Source organism: Nematostella vectensis, chromosome 2 (assembly GCF_932526225.1).
Source record: "Nematostella vectensis chromosome 2, jaNemVect1.1, whole genome shotgun sequence".
NCBI lineage: Eukaryota > Metazoa > Cnidaria > Anthozoa > Actiniaria > Edwardsiidae > Nematostella > Nematostella vectensis.
Window position 1 is genome coordinate 7253902 of NC_064035.1, and position 25096 is coordinate 7278997.

At 41.0% G+C, this 25096-nt stretch overlaps 1 protein-coding gene across 2 annotated transcripts in view; it reads right to left on the bottom strand.

Moving 5' to 3' along the window:
• Window positions 1-21897, bottom strand: part of LOC5501224 — a 44426-nt gene extending 22529 nt beyond the window's left edge. The window contains exons 1-26 of one of the 2 annotated variants that reach the window (XM_048723837.1): window positions 21710-21897; window positions 21562-21631; window positions 20175-20412; window positions 19569-19915; window positions 19413-19482; window positions 18951-19240; window positions 18171-18422; window positions 17794-17928; window positions 16905-17348; window positions 16270-16495; window positions 15763-16160; window positions 15044-15244; window positions 13519-13749; window positions 12876-13202; window positions 12172-12452; window positions 10788-10929; window positions 9831-10171; window positions 9423-9567; window positions 8457-8819; window positions 5492-5623; window positions 4873-5123; window positions 4274-4391; window positions 2729-2962; window positions 1449-1683; window positions 743-1095; window positions 175-445 (exon numbers count right to left, since the gene is read on the bottom strand). In XM_048723837.1, the coding sequence (XP_048579794.1) occupies window positions 175-445; window positions 743-1095; window positions 1449-1683; window positions 2729-2962; window positions 4274-4391; window positions 4873-5123; window positions 5492-5623; window positions 8457-8819; window positions 9423-9567; window positions 9831-10171; window positions 10788-10929; window positions 12172-12452; window positions 12876-13202; window positions 13519-13749; window positions 15044-15244; window positions 15763-16160; window positions 16270-16495; window positions 16905-17348; window positions 17794-17928; window positions 18171-18422; window positions 18951-19240; window positions 19413-19482; window positions 19569-19915; window positions 20175-20412; window positions 21562-21631; window positions 21710-21730 (6116 nt within the window). In that variant the 5' untranslated portion in view covers window positions 21731-21897. The remainder of the gene's footprint in view (window positions 1-174; window positions 446-742; window positions 1096-1448; window positions 1684-2728; window positions 2963-4273; window positions 4392-4872; window positions 5124-5491; window positions 5624-8456; window positions 8820-9422; window positions 9568-9830; window positions 10172-10787; window positions 10930-12171; window positions 12453-12875; window positions 13203-13518; window positions 13750-15043; window positions 15245-15762; window positions 16161-16269; window positions 16496-16904; window positions 17349-17793; window positions 17929-18170; window positions 18423-18950; window positions 19241-19412; window positions 19483-19568; window positions 19916-20174; window positions 20413-21561; window positions 21632-21709) is intronic. The other variant, XM_048723838.1, reaches the window with a different exon arrangement.
• Window positions 21898-25096: the final 3199 nt, after the last annotated feature.

Here is a 25096-nt window from a genome sequence, read left to right on the forward strand (position 1 = left end):
ATGTGACATAGTGAGCACATATGCACAATCCATGGTTTCGGTGTTGTGTTACCGTGACATAGAGAGCACACTTTTGCACAGTCCATGGTCTCGGTGTTGTGTGACCGTGACATAGTAAGCACACATATGGACAGTCTATGGTTTCGGTGTTGTGTGACCGTGACATATCCTTACCATTCTTGTGTTTCCGTCTCACATGGAGGACTAATGGACAAATGGAACTTCCTCTTGACTCCGTCAAACTCGAACCACACCTTCAGGTAGACCTTGGTGGGTGACGCACCACAGCCTGGATTACCAACACTTGTCATGACGTAAACGCGCTGAACACTTTGGACAAGCATCCACCAACTAAGCGTGAAGGTGTTACTGATCGTAATATTCGGGATAGAAATAAAGCCTCGCTCGCCTTGCTTGTACGAGAAAAACACCTCGTAATCAAATGCTGTGAAATGGATACATATTATGTCCTCTCAATTACTCGCGTTTACCCCCTTGAACTGCCTTGTTTCCCCTTTCTTCTTAATCCTCAGCTCCACATATTATGGAGCAACTCATCTTAGCTATCCTCACATCCACTTCCTTGCTCTGCCTTGTTCCCCCTTTTTTCTTCCTTTGTTGCTCCTCACTTTCACTTCTCATAGAGCAATTCTCCTGAACTATCCTCGCATCTACCTTCATGCCTTACCTTGTTCTCCCTATCTCCTTACTCCTCATTTTCATTCCTCAAATAGCAACTCACCTGAGCTATCCTCGCATCCCGATGAGATGATCTTAACATCACCCACAATGCTATTTCTAAAGGACGACCACGCCAACACGTCCCCATGGGATATACTTCCACAGCCACTGGCAAGCAACGCGACGAAGGGCCCGCTAACCCGGAATGACCAGGCGTTGATCTGACTTAGCTTGCCTCCGAAGTTATGGTTACCGAAGTACACTTCAGAATCCTTTTCAATAATGATATCGTCCGCAGTGGCTTGTTCAGCGAGAATGACTCCGTCTACGTAAATAGCGGCAGACTTGACCCCATTCTCCCACATTACGCAGACGTGGTGCCAGCCGGACTCCCTTATCAAGGCGCTGGTTTGTCTATGGTATAAAATAGGCGTTTATTGTAAGCATGGTGACTGTTGCTTAGCAAATTTGTCATACCGTTATACAAGACATAGAGCCGAACCCGTTAACGTTAACCATGTCTCATCTTCAAATGCTTAAACGCTCAGCTTACTCGCCTGTGGAATATCATTGGGTTGGAAGCATGGGCCTCTTTGTAGATATCTTTTATTTTCAATACAAGCGCTATTTCTTTGTTGCATACGAGATAAAGATGGTTTTATACGAGGAAATTAAATTCACAATAAGTGTATCAATTTGTAAACTTTTGTTTTCATAGACAACATTTGGGTCGACTCTATGGTTCCATTCCCCTGTGCTTCACTTACACTTCAGTGCTTCCTATCTGTAAGGTCAAATAGAGTGTCTTTTGGACTTGTATGGAATTTGCCAAGCATTTTAACGTCAAGTTCGTGGCTGACACAATCGTTGACAAGGAATCCGATAGGAACCCCAACCAGATGGACAGTGTGATTGCGTTCAGGCGAGTCGGCACCGCCCGTGAGACGTACTTATCACCACTGGCCGAGAAATCGAGGCTGTAGGCATCAGGGTTTTTTATTTCTGCGAAAAAAAGTGAATTAGTTCAGATTTGCATCTTTTCTAGGACCAATAGAGTGGCGGCAGAACACAAAGTTACTATTATTTAAAATTATGCGTTCAAAAGTTTTTATTAAAAATTATGTTGAGGGATTTTTTTTGTGGATACCGAGTTGGCCTTGAAGGTTTTTGCACGACGGCGGTTAGGGGCGTGGAATAAATGGGTTGAAACTCCAGCATTTCAAATACTTTGTCACAATTCATACAAGAAGAAAAAATGGCTAAAAAAAGTAGTCGTAGATATATAGTTGTTTTGATGTACAGTAAAAACCCGTTGACGCTTAACATGATTATAGACTCTCTACCTTCTTAAATACAGTTTTGATAAGGTTTTTCTTATAAAAAAAATAAATCACCAAGAAAGATAAATCATCCCATTTTTAATAAACTAAAACCTTCCCGCCTTTTGGTTAGCAAATGTTGTCCTTGTGTTCTATAGAATTCATTATTTGGATTGAAATATTTGCCAGCACCCTTTTTGCGAAGAAAATTCCTGTTCCGCTCTGCAAAACTGACAGATTATTTCCCTAAGCTGTAAGCTATATAAGCTTTAATCTTAAGAGGATATCAGAGAATGCGATAAGGCTAAATAGGTTTGACATTTTAATCATGGGCTTCGGTTGTATTTAATAATAATAATAATAATAATAATAATAATAATAATAATAATAATAATAATAATAATAATAATAATAATAATAATAATAATAATAATAATAATAATAATAATAATAATGAGTTTAATTCAACCTTTCGCAGTATAGACTGGATTACAGGTGAGTCAGAGATACAAGTAAGCAATACAATAAAGTACAATTAATCAAATGTACTACCACAGAATACCATGCTGTGAAATTATCCAGAGGTTACTCACACCTGTACTGTGTACAGGTCGTTAAGGGAGTCACGTTGCGTACCGTGACGTGAACTCATTCAGGCATGGAGGTCTTTAAGTGTGACATTTTCATCATATTTTTACTTATTTTTACTCTCTGTTTATTTCACGTACCCTGGTTCCAGCTCTGTTCTGTAAAACCACCAAGAAGAGCATTCCCAGTGCGGGCTACAGTGACAGTGGGGCCCTTGCCGGTACAGAGCTTGTCGAATGTGGTCAGGTCTGCGCCATTGCTACGTAGTCTGTAACACGGCATCCACGAGCGAGACCCCTGCCCTTGTGTGGCAAGCATGCCCGTGATATTCTCCCTTAGCGTGGCCTTGTGCCTTAGCATGGAGGAGCTGAAAACTGAGAGAAGAGGAAGCCAAACGTTGAGGCTGGTTCTCACTAGGTCGCAATCGCATACGCAACACACGTGAGAATCGGTCAGACAGAATCGCAACACAAGTGAGAATCGGTCAGACACAAGCGCAACACAAGCGAGAATCGGTCAGACACAAGCGCAACACAAGTGAGAATCAGTCAAACACAAGCGCAACACAAGTGAGAATCGGTCAGACACAAGTGAGAATCGGTCAGACACAAGCGCAACACAAGTGAGAATCAGTCAAACACAAGCTCAACACAAGTGAGAATCGGTCAGACACAAGCGCAACACAAGTGAGAATCGGTCAGACACAAGCGCAACACAAGTGAGAATCGGTCAGACACAAGCGCAACACAAGTGAGAATCAGTCAAACACAAGCACAACACAAGTTAGAATCAGTCAAACACAAGCGCAACACAAGTGAGAATCGGTCAGACACAAGCGCAACACAAGTGAGAATCGGTCAGACGCAAGCGCAACACAAGGGAGAATCGGTCAGCCACAAGCGCAACACAAGTGAGAATCGGTCAAACACAAGCACAACACAAGTGAGAATCGGTCAAACACAAGCGCAACACAAGTGAGAATCGGTCAAACACAAGTGAGAATCGGTCAGACACAAGCGCAACACAAGTGAGAATCGGTCAGACACGAGCGCAACACAAGTGAGAATCGGTCAGACGCAAGCGCAACACAAGTGAGAATCGGTCAGACACAAGCGCAACACAAGTGAGAATCGGTCAGAAAAAAGCGCAACACAAGTGAGAATCGGTCAGACACGAGCGCAACACAAGTGAGAATCGGTCAGACGCAAGCGCAACACAAGTGAGAATCGGTCAGACACGAGCGCAACACAAGTGAGAATCGGTCAGACACAAGCTCAACACAAGTGAGAATCGGTCAGACACAAGCACAACACAAGTGAGAATCGGTCAGAAAAAAGCGCAACACAAGTGAGAATCGGTCAGACACGAGCGCAACACAAGTTATAATCGGTCAGACGCAAGCGCAACACAAGTGAGAATCGGTCAAACACAAGCACAACACAAGTGAGAATCGGTCAAACACAAGCGCAACACAAGTGAGAATCGGTCAAACACAAGTGAGAATCGGTCAGACACAAGCGCAACACAAGTGAGAATCGGTCAGACACAAGCGCAACACAAGTGAGAATCGGTCAGACACAAGCGCAACACAAGTGAGAATCGGCCAAACAGGGTCAACAGGGTGTATCTTACAGTTCTCAATGACGGTGTGACGTTGTCAATTGCAATGAAGCCTTGATACTTACCTCCTGCCTTCGGTTGGGCTATCGGAGGGTGTGTCTTACAGCTTTCTATGGTGACCGTGACGTTGTCAATTGCAATGAAGCCTTGATACGAACCGCCTGACACGCCTTCAAGGGTCACCTGCGGAAATGAAAAATAATAGAAATAAAATAACGGGAAGGATGGAGCGAGGTGGCGGACAGAAAAGAACTTGAGACGTTAGGTTTGAGTTCGTTGAGTTAGAGTACGTTTGAGTACGAAAAAGAGGCTTTGATTGGTCTAATACAATGTTGATCATGTAGCTTTGATCAACACACTTTTAACCATATGTTAACCTCCCATTATTGTCGTGTATAAATCAAAGTTTAGAGAAGTTGCAAGACGGTTGTAAAGTAACAAAACCGACCCGTCAAAGCCTTTCTTCCGAACTCAAATACCACAGGATCCCATGATCTTGATACCATATCATACACGGATGATGCAGCAAAGCGCTTGGTGTAAGAGCATGTTGCTCCCTTGAGATCATACGGGAAATGAACACGTGGTTTGTGGTGAAAATTAAGGCTGGAAAAAAATGTTACCAAAAAGAACTACCAACATCCTACTGCAGCAATTCATATACCTTGAAGTCATGTACAGATGATAACGGTATCCTTGCATCCTGCCATTCTTCGCTTTGGTTTCCATACATCATCCATAAAAATGTCTTATTTCCATGGTAACCGATCTGATAAACGTTAAGCCGGCCAACATCTGAACCGAGCATAAGGTATTGAAAGGTGAAGCAAGAATATCTGCTGACCAGCTTGGTCGTATTAATCATAGATGATTGGCCGTGAAGCCCTTGTGACGACTTTAACATCAGGAAATACCCTGAAAAGAAAACCCAAAAATATTTAGAAATGGACACCAAACGTTGGGGGATGGATAATAGCAAAAAAAACATCCGCGTTTGATGTCGCAAACCCAAAATGTTTAGAAATGGACACCAAATGTTTAGAAATGGAATGGCAAAAAAAAAACATCCGTTTGTTGTCGCAAACCCAAAATGTTTAGAAATGAACACCAAGTGTTTAGAAATGGAATGGCAAAAAAATAGACATCAGAGTTTGATGTTGCAGTCTGCAACTCAGTTCCATCGATTTCTATCTGCCCCACAGCTCAAACAAAGTGCCAGCCTTATTTACCTAGGGCCGAGAAGGAGCAGAAAGATCGAGTGTTTCGCGTCTTTATTGGCGTACCTGTTCTGGATCCATCTGTACAATTCCCTGGCATGTTTGTGTTTACACAGTATAGAGTACGGATCCAGGAAGAATTTGTGACCGGTGAAAAGACTGAGCCAATACACAAACCACTCTCAAAGTCGCAGACGGCTAAAAAAAAACAGATGAGTGGAAAACATAATGATAACTTTTCTGGTGGGGATATCATGATAAGGATGACAGGCGTAAGTATCGAACAGGGGGGGGGGGGGTGATGGCACTTCTTCTCCAGCGCACAAAAAGCTACTGAATGGCTTTGTCGAGCACTTCGTTTTCTTGTGCTAGGGTTATTAAAACTAAAACAAATCGAGCTAAGAAAGGATTGGACTACCCCCATGGAGATCTAGACAATTTTTGAAAAATATCATATTGCTTGAGCAATAAATTCTGTTTCTTATCTGATCTGTCTGTGCGCTAATGGTTGCAATTATGGGAGGGAGGTATTTGTCACAACTTTCAGCTTGAAACGTTTTCTTTTTCTTCAAAGAATAAGAAACGATTAAGGGGCATCCTTATTTTTCGACGGCGAGTATTCGAGTACTGCAAGGTATACGATAGGAGCAGCAATAGGACATATGTATATTCATTAGCTTAAACAGCCTCTGTCAGCCGCCCTTTTGTCATCCTAGCATAGTAGCAAGTGAGAGAAAACATCCATTTTCGTCGGCTGATTTGCGGAAGCCAATGCGATATTTTCGATTTAATTAGGTAAATAAAGTATAAAACTTTGTGTCGATGGTTATTTCGAGTTTTCAATACATTCCATGCCTTCCGATATTGAATGAAAACAATCATAAAGGTTTGACTGACAAGGGCACTTTAAAACTGAGATCATTTCCGAGTTTCATTTATACCACTTTGATTGTCACTTATACATTTATACACATTTGATAGTCACCTGACTGGTACAGCCCCTTGACTTGATTGTCACTTATACATTTATACACATTTGATAGTCACCTAACTGGTACAGCCCCTTGACTTGATTGTCACTTATACATTTATACACATTTGATAGTCACCTGACTGGTACAGCCCCTAGACTTGATTGTCACTTATACATTTATACACATTTGATAGTCACCTGACTGGTACAGCCCCTTGACTTGATTGTCACTTATACATTTATACACATTTGATAGTCACCTGACTGGTACAGCCCCTTGACTTGATTGTCACTTATACATTTATACACATTTGATAGTCACCTGACTGGTACAGCCCCTTGACTTGATTGTCACTTATACATTTATACACATTTGATAGTCACCTAACTGGTACAGCCCCTTGACTTGATTGTCACTTATACATTTATACACATTTGATAGTCACCTGACTGGTACAGCCCCTAGACTTGATTGTCACTTATACATTTATACACATTTGATAGTCACCTGACTGGTACAGCCCCTTGACTTGATTGTCACTTATACATTTATACACATTTGATAGTCACCTGACTGGTACAGCCCCTTGACTTGATTGTCACTTATACATTTATACACATTTGATAGTCACCTGACTGGTACAGCCCCTAGACTTGATTGTCACTTATACATTTATACACATTTGATAGTCACCTGACTGGTACAGCCCCTTGACTTGATTGTCACTTATACATTTATACACATTTGATAGTCACCTGACTGGTACAGCCCCTTGACTTGATTGTCACTTATACATTTATACACATTTGATAGTCACCTGACTGGTACAGCCCCTTGACTTGATTGTCACTTATACATTTATACACATTTGATAGTCACCTGACTGGTACAGCCCCTTGACTTGATTGTCACTTATACATTTATACACATTTGATAGTCACCTGACTGGTACAGCCCCTTGACTTGATTGTCACTTATACATTTATACACATTTGATAGTCACCTGACTGGTACAGCCCCTTGACTTGATTGTCACTTATACATTTATACACATTTGATAGTCACCTGACTGGTACAGCCCCTAGACTTGATTGTCACTTATACATTTATACACATTTGATAGTCACCTGACTGGTACAGCCCCTTGACTTGATTGTCACTTATACATTTATACACATTTGATAGTCACCTGACTGGTACAGCCCCTTGACTTGATTGTCACTTATACATTTATACACATTTGATAGTCACCTGACTGGTACAGCCCCTTGACTTGATTGTCACTTATACATTTATACACATTTGATAGTCACCTGACTGGTACAGCCCCTTGACTTGATTGTCACTTATACATTTATACACATTTGATAGTCACCTGACTGGTACAGCCCCTTGACTTGATTGTCACTTATACATTTATACACATTTGATAGTCACCTGACTGGTACAGCCCCTTGACTTGATTGTCACTTATACATTTATACACATTTGATAGTCACCTGACTGGTACAGCCCCTAGACTTGATTGTCACTTATACATTTATACACATTTGATAGTCACCTGACTGGTACAGCCCCTTGACTTGATTGTCACTTATACATTTATACACATTTGATAGTCACCTGACTGGTACAGCCCCTTGACTTGATTGTCACTTATACATTTATACACATTTGATAGTCACCTGACTGGTACAGCCCCTAGACTTGATTGTCACTTATACATTTATACACATTTGATAGTCACCTGACTGGTACAGCCCCTTGACTTGATTGTCACTTATACATTTATACACATTTGATAGTCACCTGACTGGTACAGCCCCTTGACTTGATTGTCACTTATACATTTATACACATTTGATAGTCACCTGACTGGTACAGCCCCTTGACTTGATTGTCACTTATACATTTATACACATTTGATAGTCACCTGACTGGTACAGCCCCTTGACTTGATTGTCACTTATACATTTATACACATTTGATAGTCACCTGACTGGTACAGCCCCTTGACTTGATTGTCACTTATACATTTATACACATTTGATAGTCACCTGACTGGTACAGCCCCTTGACTTGCTCTTGTCCTAGTTCTGCTGGCCAGACCTTCAGCGCACCAAGAGCCACTGGGAGCTGACCAGGGCCAACTCTCGGCGACGTCTTAATCTCGATCTTAGCTTCGCTGTTCACGGGAGAACTGATAGTAGTCTTGTTAACAGGATTTATACTATGTCTCTTTAAAACACCATCGAGAAACAGCTTCAGCCCATTGGCCTCTGACCACGTGATTATCACGTGACTTAGACCTTCTTTCACTGGGTACAAGAGCTGCCATGTTTGCTTTGCCGTGGAGTATTGTACATCGTATTTACCTCGGCGGAAGTTTATGGACAAACCTGTTATGTTCTGTTGTATCCCTGAAATTCCAAAGTAAGTAAACTGTGGACTACAACAAAGATAAACAACACACAGTTTATTCTCTATGGGAGAGAATGTATGAGAAATAGTACGACAAGAAAAACTACAAACGAGCTGTAATAAGTATGTGGTCGTCGTAGGCGTAGTGGAATCAGGCTGAAATGGCATGTTTTATGCCTCTTTGAAAACAAAGTAGTTTCGCCGAGGTTTCGAGGGTTAGCCCTTCGTCGTTTGATGATTTATTTGCGTGAGGCATGAGTCATGTCACGTTATTTCATGGCAAGTGCCACCTGGGGAGTACATAAATGAGCCCGATGGCTCACCATTTCATTGTAATTAAATGTATTTGCCAATAAAATCTTCTTAATCATAGCATTGGAAATTTTTTTTTATATCAGGGTATAATGCTGAGGTAATAATTCGTGATCTTTTCATATACATAACGGCGTATAGGATTCTCAAAATCCCTTGGTGCAGGGTTTTCAGTTTGTCATGGCAATTATCAAGGAGTTGTTATGCCAAAACATTGTTGCTTATTTAATGGGTTTGTTACAAGGAGGACAATAAGCTCAAGCAAGTTCTCTTGCAAGTAAGTTGCATACCTATATTTCGTCCGTACAACTCCATACGCAGGGTACAGTATTTCTCGCACTCTGTACTTTGGATTCTTAGAAAACGCGCCAGGACAGATCTTGGAAATGTTGTGAAACTATTTAGTAAGTTGTTGTAGTTCGCTTTAAATTGATGCTAGAAAGAATAAAAAGGGTAATGTCTAAAAATTAATGGACACAACACAGAAATATTAGGAAAACAGTCACGCCCTTAATCTTCACTTCTTTGTTATTTTAAAAATATAAGGGGACACTTGACCCCAATGCTTCAACCCCTACGGCCCATAATTGTTCAGTATTTGTATAGCGCAAGTTAACATCTGAACAAAACCTTCAAATACAGTACATGTACAGAACCGGACATAAAATACTATGTAAGCACAATGAGCTTTGAATCACCTTAACATGGCTATACCCCTTTAAAATTTCCCACGCAGCTCCGTCATTACTGTACGGCACTTCAAAGCCTTTGATATATTGTTCGTGATTAGAGTTAGGTTGGATGGCCACACAAGTGATTTCCTGGTTTTCCTTGCCCAGGTCTACCTGGTACCATTCTTGAGTCTCCATTGCGGAAGGCACCCATTTCTTGGCACCTTGGTTATTATTGAGCCGGCCTTGACGCGGCCAGCGGTACTCGTGCATTTTATCAAGTTTCTCTATCTGAAATGTCGACGACGCAGTCAACCTCTCGTCTGGAATCAGCTTCTCATTTTCCATGCCATGCGCGGACCCACAACCTAAAATGCAGCAATTAAAGCCGCATTGTCACCAGTTAACTTCCGGAGGTCCGACGGAAACCTCAACCGTTAAAAGACAAAAGAATCTATAAAAATCCGAGATATTGAACAGGCCATCCGCTCTAAATTATCAATCACATCCTCAAAGAAACTTCCAATAAACGCACTGCTTCCAATATTTTGAAATATTTTTAGCGTTTTCGGTTTAAAAACATTGGATATTGTTACGTAATAGACCGGAAGTAAACTGGTGACAAGGCGGCTTTAAGCTCAATTGATTCATATGCTGCTAACCTGACGCATGTGCACTGCGAATCGATTCTAAAGAAACCACGAGAAAGAAAATTTCTAAAAGAAAAATTCTATAGTAAACACTAATACCGAATGGCTAAAATGAACAACTTCCAAGATTTTGGATTTTTTATGATTTTTTCTTGATCATTCTCGTTTTTTATAACTGTTGGGTTGAAAGGTAGAATTCAATGACACTTATAGATGGTCGGGATGGTCGGGCTAGAACGCGTCTTGATCTGATGGTTATAGGTAACCACTTATAAATTGTAGGGAAAATAAGCGCTGAAATGCGTCTTGTTCTGAGGCACGTAATGATACATACGCTTGTGAGCGGAGAAAATAGCTACGCGCATGCATGGCCACGCGCCCGACCACGTGATTGGGTAAAACCTCATCTTGAATGCGTGTAGAGGCGGCGAGAATGCATGTGTGGTGGCCAGGCCCCCTCTTCTTGTCAAGAAAACCTGCAAAGATAATGTTTTAATACGTGTCACGAAACACACCTGTCACGCAACGATGTCACTAAATACTACGCTTGGAAATTCTAGTTTATCTACATGGTAAAAACAGAAATAACCAATCGAATCATAGCAATAACATTATTTTATCATTATCATATATCATAACAAGAGATCATAAGATAAGAGAGGGACACTTTGGTATTACCCGCGCGCAATGTCGATTTTCAATCTGGCTATTTTTAGTAACCACCACCCCACCACTGCGCGTGAGCATTTTTACTCACCCTACCCCCGCGCATTGGCATTTACATCTTGTTGTTTGCCGCTTTTTTGTGACTTGAATCCGAAAAAAAACCCACCCTATTTGCAATAATAACATCGACAATTTCATTCTTGCATCAAGGATACAGGCAGTTGCGGTATATTAAGGGGATGTAGTACTTCGAGGATTGCAAGATTTCGAAAACGTTTAAAAAAAAAAAAGACTTCATTCAAAATCAAGAGCGGAAAACCTCGTGCTTCAAATACTGCTTCCGCTCTAACTTGCTGCTTCTTCGTGGTTTTTCAACATTCATTATCTTCCTAATGGTCAAACGAAATCTGTGAGTTAGACATTATATATGATATTGGTTTTTGTGAATATTCCGGTGAATTGAGAAAGAATCCAAGAAAATACATTTCATAAAACTATCCTTGTAGCGAAGGAATGCATTTTTGTGATGATCAAAGCCAGCAAGTTTAAGTATCTAAGCTTTTCTAATAGTGAGAAAATAACGAGGGAGATATTACTGTTCTTGTTTGATGTTGTTTCTAGACATTTCTACAACTTATTAAGTATATTATACAAGCTGGAGTCGGGATTTGAATCAAACGTGGTATCACAGTCGTTGTTTTCTTTCTTCTCGACATGACTTCGCTGCTTAGGCAAACAAAACAGTCAAGCTATTCAGGGATTTAGCTTTCTGTGAGTATATTTGCCAATCTTGCTTACTTAAGTTAGACTTGTTTTCTCCTTCCGAGTATTTCACATGATCTCTTTTCATTCCTATCGAGTTGGCAAAACAACAACACGCAACCCGCGGGGGAGTAGGACAAAATGAAAGGAACAAATCCTCACGCGCAGTGGTGGGGTGGTGGTTACTAAAAAAAGTGTCCCTCTCTTATCTTATGCTCTCTTGAATATATAATGTTTTCACTGTCGATCTTTCCAATACTTCTAGAGGGGTTGTTTATGTCTGTGCTTACGTCTGGAATGTTATTCCACTCTTCACTCATATAGCTGTTATGCAACGCGTAGCTGATATTGAACGATTTGGTGAAGTTCCCAGGAGAGAGTCCCTCCACGGTGACATGGGTCACAGTGTGGTACTGACCCCATTCTGCCTCGAGGTAGCCATTACTGTCGGCTGAGCACCATGCACGCGCGGGACTAGCACCTGCTGCTAGAAGGCCTTGGATGGGAGCATACCCGTACCGAGCAGAGGAAGCGGATGTCAATGAGACGTTTATACTGTCAAGATTTGCATCTAAACGGTAAATAACAATAAAAATATATATTTGTTCAAAAACCATCTAGTTCTCCACTTATATCATCTAGGGCGTTGTTCTCTCCCTCCCCTCCCCTCCAAGGAAGTGTTATTCTTTTTCTCATTTTATTTATCATCTAGGGCGTTGTTACCCCCCTTCCCCTTCATCTTGGGCGTTGTTACCTCTCTTCCTCTTCATCTAGGGCGTTGTTCTCTCCCTCCCTTTCCCCTCCCAGGTAAGTGTTATTCTTTTCCTCATGTAATAATAATAATAATAACTTAGCGCTGTTACCCCCTTCCCTTTATCTAAGGCGTTGTTATCCCCCCTTCCCCTTCAACTAGGGTGTGGTTACCCTCTTCAACTATGGCTTTGTTCTCCTTGATAGAATGAAGAGGTCTACAACTCGAATAAAATAGTCTTACCATTATAGAAAAACACTTCCATTTCGTCTAATATGAACCATCTACTGCCCGTGAACACGCTGCTACCGTTTGTAACCTTATTGAAATTCTCTTGCATCGCGTAGACGCTACCGACATTACTGGAACACACATAGCGGCCATGACGCTCCTCTTGACAAACCAGATCTTCGATACCAAACGTGGGACCTAAAAACCTGTTCCACCGGCCTGCCTGACTGGATTTCGGTTGTTTTACCGGGAAGTAAGTCGGAGGCAGATTATACGGGTTGATCAGAGCGAAGAGGAATGCCGAGGAGCTGGGTAAGTAGCCATCGAGCTCTGCGAAATCTGGAGATGAAAGAAAAGATAATTATAGAGTAATGAGCAAAGAAGGCTGCCATGATAAAGTAGTGAATAAAAGATATTGCAGAGGTGGAAATTGGGATTGTTACAAAGAGGAAACCGTTTGTTGAAAAAAAAGTAACGAAAAGTTGTTGGGGAAAAATTCATGGAAGGGAGAGACGCAGCCGTATTCCTCCACCGTACATCTGCCCTCGGTTAATTCCAAGTTTTCAATTAAATTCGATGGATCGAGGCAACTAATGTACAAGAAAACATTAGATTGTAAAAGAGCAGAGATAGAGTATAAAAGTAGTGGGATTACCTCCCCAGCTGTGATGAATAAACCCGCCAAACACGTTCTCTCCTGATCTCATCAAAGTTAGAGTAGGACCCATGTAATCACACTGCCGGTGGAATCTGGACATGAACCATCCATCTGTGGTGGACGAATAGCAGAGTTTCCAGGAAGTCCAGGGTACCACATGAGGTTCGAGCCAGGAACGCAGTAAATCATGAAACACTTGGTTATCCCCAAGGATATGTGATATAAGTGCTGGGGGAAATAAGAAAGCACTTCAAATAGAGCTCTGATCTTAAACATATCTGATGTATTGCAATGGTACGATTGTTTAAACTAAACGAAATATATTAAAAAACGTAACATAAATCGGTTAAAACTATATATAACTATAAATACGTCATATAACCCCTCGTCCTCTACTTGGCTTTTTTAAATTAACTTTATGAAAAGGTTTTATGTCCTCTCATATATTCTTGTAAGTATGCCAGGCCTGGCGCGGGAAGGGGGGGGGATTTTTTTAGGATAGAGGGGATGGGATGCTCGACAGGAATTCGAAAAATACCCCTAAAATACTTGGACACGAAAAATTGCTGTCCTAAAAAATACCCCAGAAGCCGGAAAAATACCAGAACGTTAGACCTAGTAAGTATCCCATTGTATAACGAAGACTCAAAGACAAATTGTTCTGTTTAGAAAATGGAATAATCTAGAAAGCATTGGCTCGTAGCGGCTCTTTTTTAGAGCCCCTAAAATACAATTTTAATAGCAAATCCTATTTTCTCTCAGACAACCCCTAAAAATACCTGAGGACTGATTTTGACCCCCTTATACGACGAGCATCCCTATCAGGCCGACATGGGGAGAACCTCTCCCCGCCCCCCTCCAGGAATGCCAGGGAGCTATTTGCTAGTTGTTATTATAGTTTCATTTATCAGTTTGCCTTCATGGTCTATCTTCTTTTCGCCTTATGAGTAAGTTATATGCCCCCGCGTACTTGGTCTATCTTATTCTTGTCGCCTTATGAGTAAGTTACATGCCCCCGCGAACTAGGTCTATATTATTCTTGTCGCCTTATGAGTAAGTTATATGCCCCCGCGTTCTTGGTCTATTCTTATTTGTCGCCTTATGAGTGAGTTATATGCCCCCGCGTTCTTGGTCTATCCTATTTTGTCGCCTTATGAGTAAGTTACATGCCCCCGTGTACTAGGTCTATCTTATTCTTGTCGCCTTATGAGTAAGTTATATGCCCCCGCGTACTAGGTCTATCTTATTCTTGTCGCCTTATGAGTAAGTTATATGCCCCCGCGTTCTTGGTCTATCTTATTTTGTCGCCTTATGAGTAAGTTATACGCCCCCCCTCCCCCCGCGTACTTGGTCTATCTTATTCTTGTCGCCTTATGAGTAAGTTATATGCCCCCACGTACTAGGTCTATCTTATTTTGTCGCCTTATGAGTAAGTTACATGCCCCCGCGTACTAGGTCTATCTTATTCTTGTCGCCTAGTGTGTAAGTAATATACCCCTGCGTTCATCTTTCTGTCGTTTACCTTGTTGCCTCATCCAAAACGATACTGACACCCCAGAGTCCGCACGGCCTACGTGTCCTGTGACTAGCCGTGCCGGATCCTCCATCACCCATTCATCAGTGCGTTTATCAACTCGTCCACCCTCTATCCACGCCAGCTTCGCTTGTACCTTATCAACGAGTTGAGATTCATTTGCTGTACTATATCCCCAATGGTATAGTTCTGAAAAAGAAAAGGGAACGCAGTTTCGGCAAAGTTTCTTAAATTTAGGCTCTTACTTTGCGCCTTTCCCGGAAAAATACACAAAAAATAACAATCACTCCTTTGTTACAGTTTACAATTGAAAATATTGCGGTTTATTTGCAAGAAAACTTAAAAATAACCATCCACGATTGAGGACTGATAATTAATGATAATCGATTGAAAGTTTTTCATTTTCTTGGTTGAATTAACAGATGGAAATGGATTGTTTGAGTCATTCGGTATTGTGGGGGAGCTTAAAAATCGGCGTGATTGGCCCTTTTTCTGCACAGATACTGCATCAGTAGAAAACCGAAATCAGTGAGTCGCTCTTTTCCGTCTCAAATAAAAGCTGAGAGGCAAAAGCTATTTCCGAGTACATTTGGCTGAAGGCCGTATTTTACTAGTAGGGAGTGGGTGTGATGTCATCGCGGTAAACTCGATCCCTTGTTGTCTAATATCAAATAAGGGTATCACACAGCTTTTCACAATAGACACACCTTGGAGATGACAAGACGCTGGGTAAAGCACAGGAACATTCCCCGATACCCAGGATCTGAGAACTGTCCAAGGAACCACATTACCAGAGAACAAGCCAGGGCCTCGGGCCGACCGAGCTATGACGTCATCTGTAAGGACACTATCCCACAAGTTGAAATGCGCAATGTGACCAATCAACTTGCGAAGATCGTCATCTAGAGTTTTATGCATTCCAATGGATAAGGTTCCACCATAGCGAATAGGGTTCAGATTGTAGAACTTCTTTTGTTGCAATCTGCCTTCGTGGTATAAAGAGATACTAGCTGATGGTGATGGCCGCTGCGAGTCAAACGTGAAGCACCAATGCTGCCAACGGTCGTCAAAGAGATCTCCATGAAGATCGACGCTGAAATCGAAACTGAATGGGAAACGCAATTAAGACAGATACCGGACGAGCGAACAAACGGTCGGACGGACGGACAGATGTATTGTACATACACAAACAGCCACAAAGACGGACACAATACCTGCTTTTTGAGTTAACAATTTGGATGCTACTGTAGTCTGGTCCTATGCGCGCAGTGATAAAGTCATTCGAGTCCCTTATCGAAAACAGTGATCCGGTGTTCTTATTTCTTAGCTTGGTCCACAAGCAAGCTGTGAAGAATTTTAGTTCAACCAAGCCATTCACTTCAAGAGAATCATTTGCTTCTCTCGAACGCTTGAACAATATGCTGTAGTCGCTTTCAATTCCTGTAAAGAAACGCCATGTTGTTCCTATCAACATCAAGTTACGTGCTATACGGATGTGATTTTAATGACGTTGTTGTTGTTATTGTTGTACTACTACTAAAATCACCCTTATGTATTCTCTATTTACAAGATGATCTCTTGCTATTTAACAATTGTATTTTTTGTTGTTTTCTTAAGGATGCTAAATTATTGTGTGTCTCGGCAGGTTTTGTTATATTTGCTGTCATAAAGGAATATTATTGTTATTGTTCTTGTGTTTTATTGTTATTGTTGTTGTTGTTGTTGTTGTTGTTGTGGTGGTGGTGGTGGTGGTGGTGGTGGTGGTGGTGGTGGTGGTGGTGGTTGTAGTGGTTGTTACTATAGCATTAACGTGCCGTTAACACAGCTTCTACTAGATCAAACAAGTTACCTCTTCTAGGTCTTAGTTTGAATACACTATCCTTGTTTTTATCGCCTATAATTTCCGACAAAATCGTATCTTGAGCACTGCCAGAAAAACCCGCAGAGGAAGCCTCGTACGATGTGCTGTCCAAACGAAACGAATCATACAAGGCGTAAGTCGTGACGGAACTGCTGGTGTAGGTGGTCAACAGTTGACTTGGGTATTGAGTAAGCCATGCAATCATCTTTAGTCCAAGAAAATACTCCCCGGTCACGCTGTCATCGAATCCTTTCTCGTATTCTTTATCGGGACGCTCCGAAGACGTGTTTTGGGGCCATCTGGCGATAATAGTCCAACCTCCTCCATTGGTGGAGTGATCGCAGTGCATGGTGGTCATGATCCCGGTGAAGGGGTCTGGTACGGTGATGATGGCATCATGATTGCCGGAGAGAAGTGCCCCAAAACAGTCCACTAAAAATTGAAGCGAACTCAACAAAATCTTTTTACTCCCCATTCATCGATAATGAAATTCAACAAAATCTGTTCACTTCGAATTCAACGATAATGAAACTCAACCAAATCTTTTCACTCCCCATTCATCGAAAATGAAACTTAACCAAATTTTTTCACTCCTATTCATCGGTAACAAACCTTAACCAATAAATCTGTTCACTCCCCATTCATCGTCAATGAAACTCAACCAAACCTGTTCACTTTTCCCATTCATCGAAAATGAAACTCAACTAAATCTGTTCAGTCCCCATTCATCGATAATGAAACTCAACTAAATCTGTTCACTCCAATTCATCGATAATGAAAAACGACCAAATCTGCTCACTCCAATTCATCGATAATGAAACTCAACCAAATCTTTTCACTCCCATTCATCGATTTTTTTACCAAATGTTTGACTTACCATAAGTATAATTGCGTGTTTCATAACAAGTGCCGAGCTCGGCGGTAGTCTGCTCTCGTGTTTGAATAGCTGGGCTATGGGGTGTGGGGTACAACGGAAGCCATCTCGAGAATTCGCTAGAAAACGTGTCAAAAGCTGTAGATATAAAAGGCAAACACAAAAAAGATAAGGTGATAATTCATCTTTTAAGGAAATATTCATCTTTTCTGAACCCTCGTTGGCAAAATGACACCTATCCTTTGTTGATACATTATTCGATTGATGCGGCCAAGCCATGAGTTTAAAGGGAGGGAAACCAAGTTGGCATTTTTTTAAAGAGAAGGCAGAGAAACTAATTCTGTGACCGAATAATGTATTAGTACCAATAAAAACTTTACCCATAATTCTTGGCCATGAGTCCACCACCCTGGAGAAGATGAAGAGATTGCTGATATAGCCATGGAAATACCCGTATCTGTCAGACTGATCTCCACCGATATCCCATGTCTGAGAAGACCCAGGAAGAAAATCTGATGAAGTGACATTCTGTTGGTCCAGTAGCTTTCCGTCTATCCACAGCATAACATACCGGCTTGCCTCAAAGGTAACGCCAACGTGATGCCACTCGTTCCTCGGCAAAGCGTTATTCCCTGTAAATAGAGATGATTACATTAGTTGCTGAGCCATATAAGCCAATCATAGTTCTATTTCTTCTGAGCGTCTTTACATAAGTATGGTATCCTGCTCTTAGACTAACCCAGTGTACACTCAATGTCTTTACCATTCGTCGTTCTTCTGCGTGTCTTTACACGAGTATGACATTATGCTGTTGGACTTTCCCAGTTTCCACCTTATTTATGTCTTCACCATTCGTCGTTCTTCAGAGTGTCTTTACACGAGTATGACCTTATGCTGTTTGACTTACCCAGTGCCCACTCAATGTCTTTAACACTCGTCTTTTCTTCTTCTGAGCGTCTTTACTTCAGTACGATATTTTGCTGTTTGACTTACCAAGTGTCCACCTTATTCATGCCTTCACCATTCGTTGTTCTTCTGAGCGTCTTTACTTGAGTGTGATATCCTGCTGTTTGACTTACCCAGTGCCCACTCAATGTCTTTCACCTTGTCTTTCTTCAAGGCGTCTTTACATGAGTATGATATCGTGCTGTTAGACTTACCCAGTGTCCACTTTACGTCTTCACCAGTCGTCTTTCTTCTTGTGAGGGTAATCCGACGATCAGTGGATAGCTCTAATATGATACTGGTGCTGTTATCGTTGCTTTTCTTATCTGATATCAAGACGTCGCGAAATGGTGAGTAGGTGTTCATGTGTCGAACCCAGCATGCGATAGTAAACGTCTTTTCCAGCTGAAGTGATGGTATTTGTGCAAAAGCTTTTGTCCCATCGAGGTACAAGGCATTGGTTGTTTTTGACGTTCCCTCTAAATAAACGGCAGAGTACTGTAGGCTGTGGATACAAATATATTTTTACTTCACGAAGGTTGATGTTTGTTTAATGAGAGGTGTTGTTACTGCTTTTGCTTGAGGTATTTTCTCACGAGATTTATTAATTCTAATCACTTTTTGAAATGATAAAATAGGGAGGGTTTCAAATGATTCATCGCTAAAACCGTTATTACCTGACGTTCTTATTCTGTCCATCCAACTTCCAATACGCTGACGCATCCAACACTCCTCCAGTCAAATCCGCTAAAACAAGAAAATTATATCATAAGGTGCTTTATTCAGTTAGTAAAGAAATAAATGCTCTTGTCATTACAATTATACCCTCTCACCTTGAGTGGGGCAAATTTCCTCACTGATTCGTACATCTCCAGTAATCCGCCAACTAGTGGAAGACCATTGAAGGACATTTCCTGCCTCCGCTCCACATCGGGTAGTCAGTGCGTAAATAGCTGGACGGGGAAGAACGTAATCCCAGACATTCACCCCACCAATACTTCCATCAAAGCGAAGGAGACCTGCAGGCTTACGACCAATATAAGCGGTCCCTTTTGGTTGAATCCTGTACCCTTTGGCAGCTACACCGTAATCGCTGTTCCCGCTAGGAAAGAGGAAGACTTTCCCGTTGTCGCTGTCCCAAGTCAAACAGAAACTCTGACGGAAAGCACCGGAAAACGTCCTAGAATAAGATGAGATGGCAAAGTATTGCGAGTCGCAAGGATGTGAAGGGTGTAAATACTTTGTCCCTGTTCGCAACCTTTTTTGTGCTAATAAATTAGCGCATTCGTGAAAACAGGTTAGTTTTGTTTACGTTTCGAGCGTTAGCCCTTCGTCTGAGCAAAAAAAGGCTTTAGTTATTCTACAGCTTGTCTTAAGTCGTACCACTTTTGCATTGTGCTACATTTTAACTGTTTAAAAGTTGTGGAACAGAACCTCACGTTTCATTAGTCCCGATCTTGACCGTTATATCTGAAGCAGCACGACGAATGTCTACTAGTTCCATTTCCTTCCCTGAGTTGTCTTGTGAATAGAGGCTGAAGAGAGATATTTGTCCAGTGTTGGTACTGTTTATCCTCATGCATAGAGTGAACGCCGTGAGTGGACGTGTTGCTTCTACAGGGGAACTTGCAAAACCATTCCCACTCGTGCTAGGAAAGTCAAGAGCAAACCTGCGGTCTGAGAAAACAAATTGTCACTTTTTAACAATACCCCACATTTTTGCATTTTATTGCACTTATTCGTCTTTTTTTTTTTCAAAGTCATTTACTAGTCTTTTTAAATAGAAAACAATATCGGAACTCACGCAGAATTATACCCCGTCTCCCGCAAGCAGCCATATATACTAAACTATTCAATACCATTCTTATAATTATCATTATTATAATCATACTCAAGCCTTGATTATTTTCGAAATTGTTGTCGATATTATAGGCAAAATAATCTCACAAATGCTTTATTTGGCAGTGTTGTTAGTTAAAAAACAACAAAACATGGTGCGTTATATCTGTATATTGCGGTTTACAATGGAAAGGTTAGCTCTTAAAATACCCTTAAGTCAACAATTCCCGATAATTTAGTAAATATATTATTGCTCACTACTGATAGTTTGAACCTGGGGCAGAAATATAATGTCTACCTTGTTATTCAATTGAACTTAGTGTTATGGAGAAAAATGGATAAAAAGATGGCCTCCCAGCAGTATTTACCGAACAGTCAGTACAGTATTCCTTTAAATACTGTGTGTAACGTTTAAACTAGGTTGCAAGCGGGCGGAGATGGTTAACTAGGTTATAAAGCCTAACGATTCCCAGTATCTTTCCTAGGTATGCGTGATCGTCAAAGGTGATTATGATTTATAAATTAATGATTTAACGCAGGTGCAAACACACGCGAACATTCATTTTAATCATCTTTTTCCTCAGTTCTTCTTGAAACTGTTGCGATGAAACCGACGGATAAACAGACGCTATTTTGGTGGTCAAATATTGGCGAATCTTCTAATAAAATCGCGAAAGTCTATTTTCATTCAAAATGGCAAGGGATGAAAAAATAATAATTTTTGGTAGGTAGCAATTTAAGATATTCAATCATTCCGCAGTATTTATAATATTAAACAGTAGAAAATTCATTGAAAATCTACATAGTGGTTTCACTCTTAAAAGGATGTTGCTTTACCGTGGTTTTGTTATCTTAAGAAAACATCTCTTATTTTCCTAAACCCCACAAAAGTTAGCTAACTCAAGGTTATCAACAACTCTTTGTGATAATACTTGGTGGCGATATTGTTGAGTAGAAAATTTTCTTAACTTTTTCCATGGATCTCACCTTGGCATGGTCTGGAAGAAGAAAGATATGAATCGGCTGCGGTAAAACCCAGGATAAAAAAAATGAATAGCTAAAATAAAAAAAAGCACGCACTGTTAAATTCGGTGCAATTCCACTAATTCTCTACAATCTTTCTATCAACGCTTACCGTAAAAGATTGTTCAGTCATTGTACTGTTGGTAAATTAAACAACTCTTCATTTTCGCTCACACCAGAGCTTGTATCTAGACCTGACATTTAACCAAATCGAAAACAGCCTGATATTAACACCGAAAAGTGTGTAAACACTCGCAAAAATGAATGAAAGAGAGCAAGCCGACACACCTGGCTTGTCGTCGAGAAAACTGCGCGGCTATTGGCTCCTTAGTAATCTTGTCAGTAGAAAATAAATAAAGATAAATAGAAAATGCAAAATGCCCAACTTTGCATGTCAAGTGAAAAAAGTAAAATGCGTTTTCCTTCGTTATCTGAATAATCTTGTTATTTGTAAAGATGTGCTGATTTGAAATTTTTCGTAATGCCGTTTGGTGTAAAAAAAGGCTTTAACCAAACTGCCCAGGGCCAATTACTGCATTTTTTTTTTAAATGCTGTCATTTCACCTGCCCTATTGAAAAGGAGCCCCTTGATGAACAATATCATATCGCAACAGTTAGGCAAACACGCCAAGTACTTATACTATCACTTATCATTTCCCGCTATTTGCCCTACTTTCCTTGCAAACTAAGGAAACCAAAATGGACTAATTTAAAACATTGCATAACAGAAAAACATCATCTTTAATCATCTTATATCGTTTAATGCTGCTCGGTATTCATCTATTGTGGTGTTTCTTTAGCTATAAGCAAGTGTATACGCTTATACGCGAGTATATAGCAAGTACGTAAACCCGCCAGTTTTGCAGACAATGGTTCTAGCCATCTATTAGTCCGTTTTGGATATTGTCCAAAAGGTTATACCTGCATCATTTAAACCAAGGGGGGGGCATGTACGCACACTTTCACGCGCAATTAACACCAGTAAGCTCATTTTCTTTAAAAATAACCTTTTTTATAAGGACGTCCAGCCTGAGATTTCACCAAATTTTGAGAACAACATGCAGAGGCTCAAATAACAACAAAATATTGTTTTGATGGCTTCTAAAATGCAGTCGTTATTATTAAAAAAATGTATCACAAATTATGATTTCTTATCCTTTCTAGAAAAAAAACTCGCGTTTTTATTTTAGCGAAGAAGAATGTCTTTTCAAGAAGCGAAAAAAAGCAAAGCATTAATTTGCATGATCACGTGCTCTTAGAAAACACGATTGGTTGTTTTGGACAGTTGGAAAATACATGAGTTTCGAATTATCGATGGCACTTTAAACAAGGACCCGCATTACAAAAGGGCCTGGACCAGGTCCAAGAAAGGCGGGTTGTCAGTAAACTGCTACGCGGTGCAGAGCTCCAGAGTTCATTCAAGCGTGTCTTGTTTACCCACTAGGAGCGAAACCCAAACTCAACTTTTGAAGCGCTTTTCTTCTCGTTTGCTCGGTTTATTACTCGGGCTAACTGTGGTAGCACGAGTCTAGGTTTACCTTACCAAAAATCTATCTATCTATCCATGTCGAAAACGTGTAAGCCTGCGATGCTCAGAGGTCTGCGGTATACTCTGCCTGAAAACGAGGCGGCTTTTGTGGAAGACTCTTTTCGTTCTTGAAATTCGGAGGAACGCTCACTACTCACACAAATGTACACGCCGTCTGCGATAGACCCACACTAAAAGATGTGTATAACCGTATATTTTGGCCAGGGTTGTTTCAAGGACTGTCTTTCATGTTCAATAACCAGATATTTGATGAAGTTTGAATTGTTTTGCTAAAGAGACTCGCTCGGCCTCGGCCTTTTTTCTCTGCAGCTCGTAATGTAAATATCTCTTAGTTCTAACAACTTCCGATGGACACGTGATTCCGAAAGAAGAAGAGAATCAATAACAGCGAAGATAAGTTTGGATAAGTTTTTTTGTGTGTTTTTTTTTTTTGTTGTTGTTGTTTGTTTTGTATGCAATTTTAAACAGTGTCTCAAGCATTTTTCTCCCTTGTTAATCGCTCGCTATCAGTAGCGAGCGTGTCTTATCCCAATAAAGAGTCAAATGTATACTTATTACAGGCCGGTCTCGTTATGCTAAATCCCATACTCTTCAGTATGTCTAGCACCGTATTACGGCGTAAAGCCCCGTGCAAACTGCGCCAGCACAAGCCAGCATTGCTGGCCAATTCTTGCTCGACTGACCGAAAGACAAAGGAAATGTCATAGAGTCAATTTCCCACATTTCCTTTGTCCTATAGTAGGTCGAGCCGAAATTCCCCAGCAATGCTGGCTGATGCTAGCGCAGTTTACACGGGGCTTTTAAGTTTACGAGCCCCCCGAGAAAACAGCTTACCAGCAGGTACAAAATGCAGACTACATTTTTCGGTGATTCATTTTGTAGCCCGAGTTAACGCTGGTGCAGCGTCTAGTTTTCTCTTTTGACTACTAACAATGAATAACTCACCAAAAGAGCAGGAATGTGAAGTAAAAATTAGTTAAAATTATTAACGATAACACAACTAAAAAGTCTCACTAACGACGCAATGTTACGGCGTGTTTTCATCTTGAAATTTGGATTTTTTTCAGCCGACAGGGGGCGGAGCTAAGCCCTTTTATAGTCCATGGTTGCCGAACTGCACGGGTAATAGACTGTGCTAGCATCCCGTCTTGGCCCGACTGGTGCCAATGTGTGTATGCTAGTGTGCTTCTAAAGTTCCTTTTATAGTGCGGGTCCTTGTTTAATCGGCCTGCTAAAGTCAACTATGAAAATGCGAGCAAATTAGTATAAATGCAAAATTGGTCGCAAATCATTAGGACCCTAAACACCTCGTTAACATCGGCTTGTCCCTAGTACAGGCAAGGAATAGTTTACCCCCCCCCCCCCCCCCTTTAATTAAATACAAGGAATGACTGAGGCTTGGCAATATTTTAACAATAATGGAAAAAAAGTGGACATTTTACTAGTGGACAAAAGCGGCTCTTTTCCCTTACCTTATCCAGACAAGACAGACTTGAAATGAACATGTCACACATTGTCTATTACGTAGCCTCCCCCGGGGTCATTTCTAGGTTCTAGGTAGGTGGAATGTGGGCCAATCCGCACTAGAACTTTAAGCTGTTTTAACAGGGATATTTCTACAAAAGTAGACAGTGGACAAATTTGTCCTCGGCGGGCCGAAGATCAAAGTATGCGCCGGCCTGCAGGCCGAGCTGGCCGTTTCGCAACAAAAACACAACTTTGTTTAACATTGTCAATCAGCTAGGCTGTTGCGAAATAATATTATCGCAGGCAAACTATAGAATCGTACCAGTTGCAGCTTGCTCGACAACGGACAGCAATAGATTCTAGACAGATATTAATCGAGAGTTTTAACCGTGTTATCAAAACACTGTATGCATTTTGTCATCGGCTTGAGTGTTTAGTGCGGATTCACACATAGTTGGATAAGTTATGTCCCGGAAAACAAAA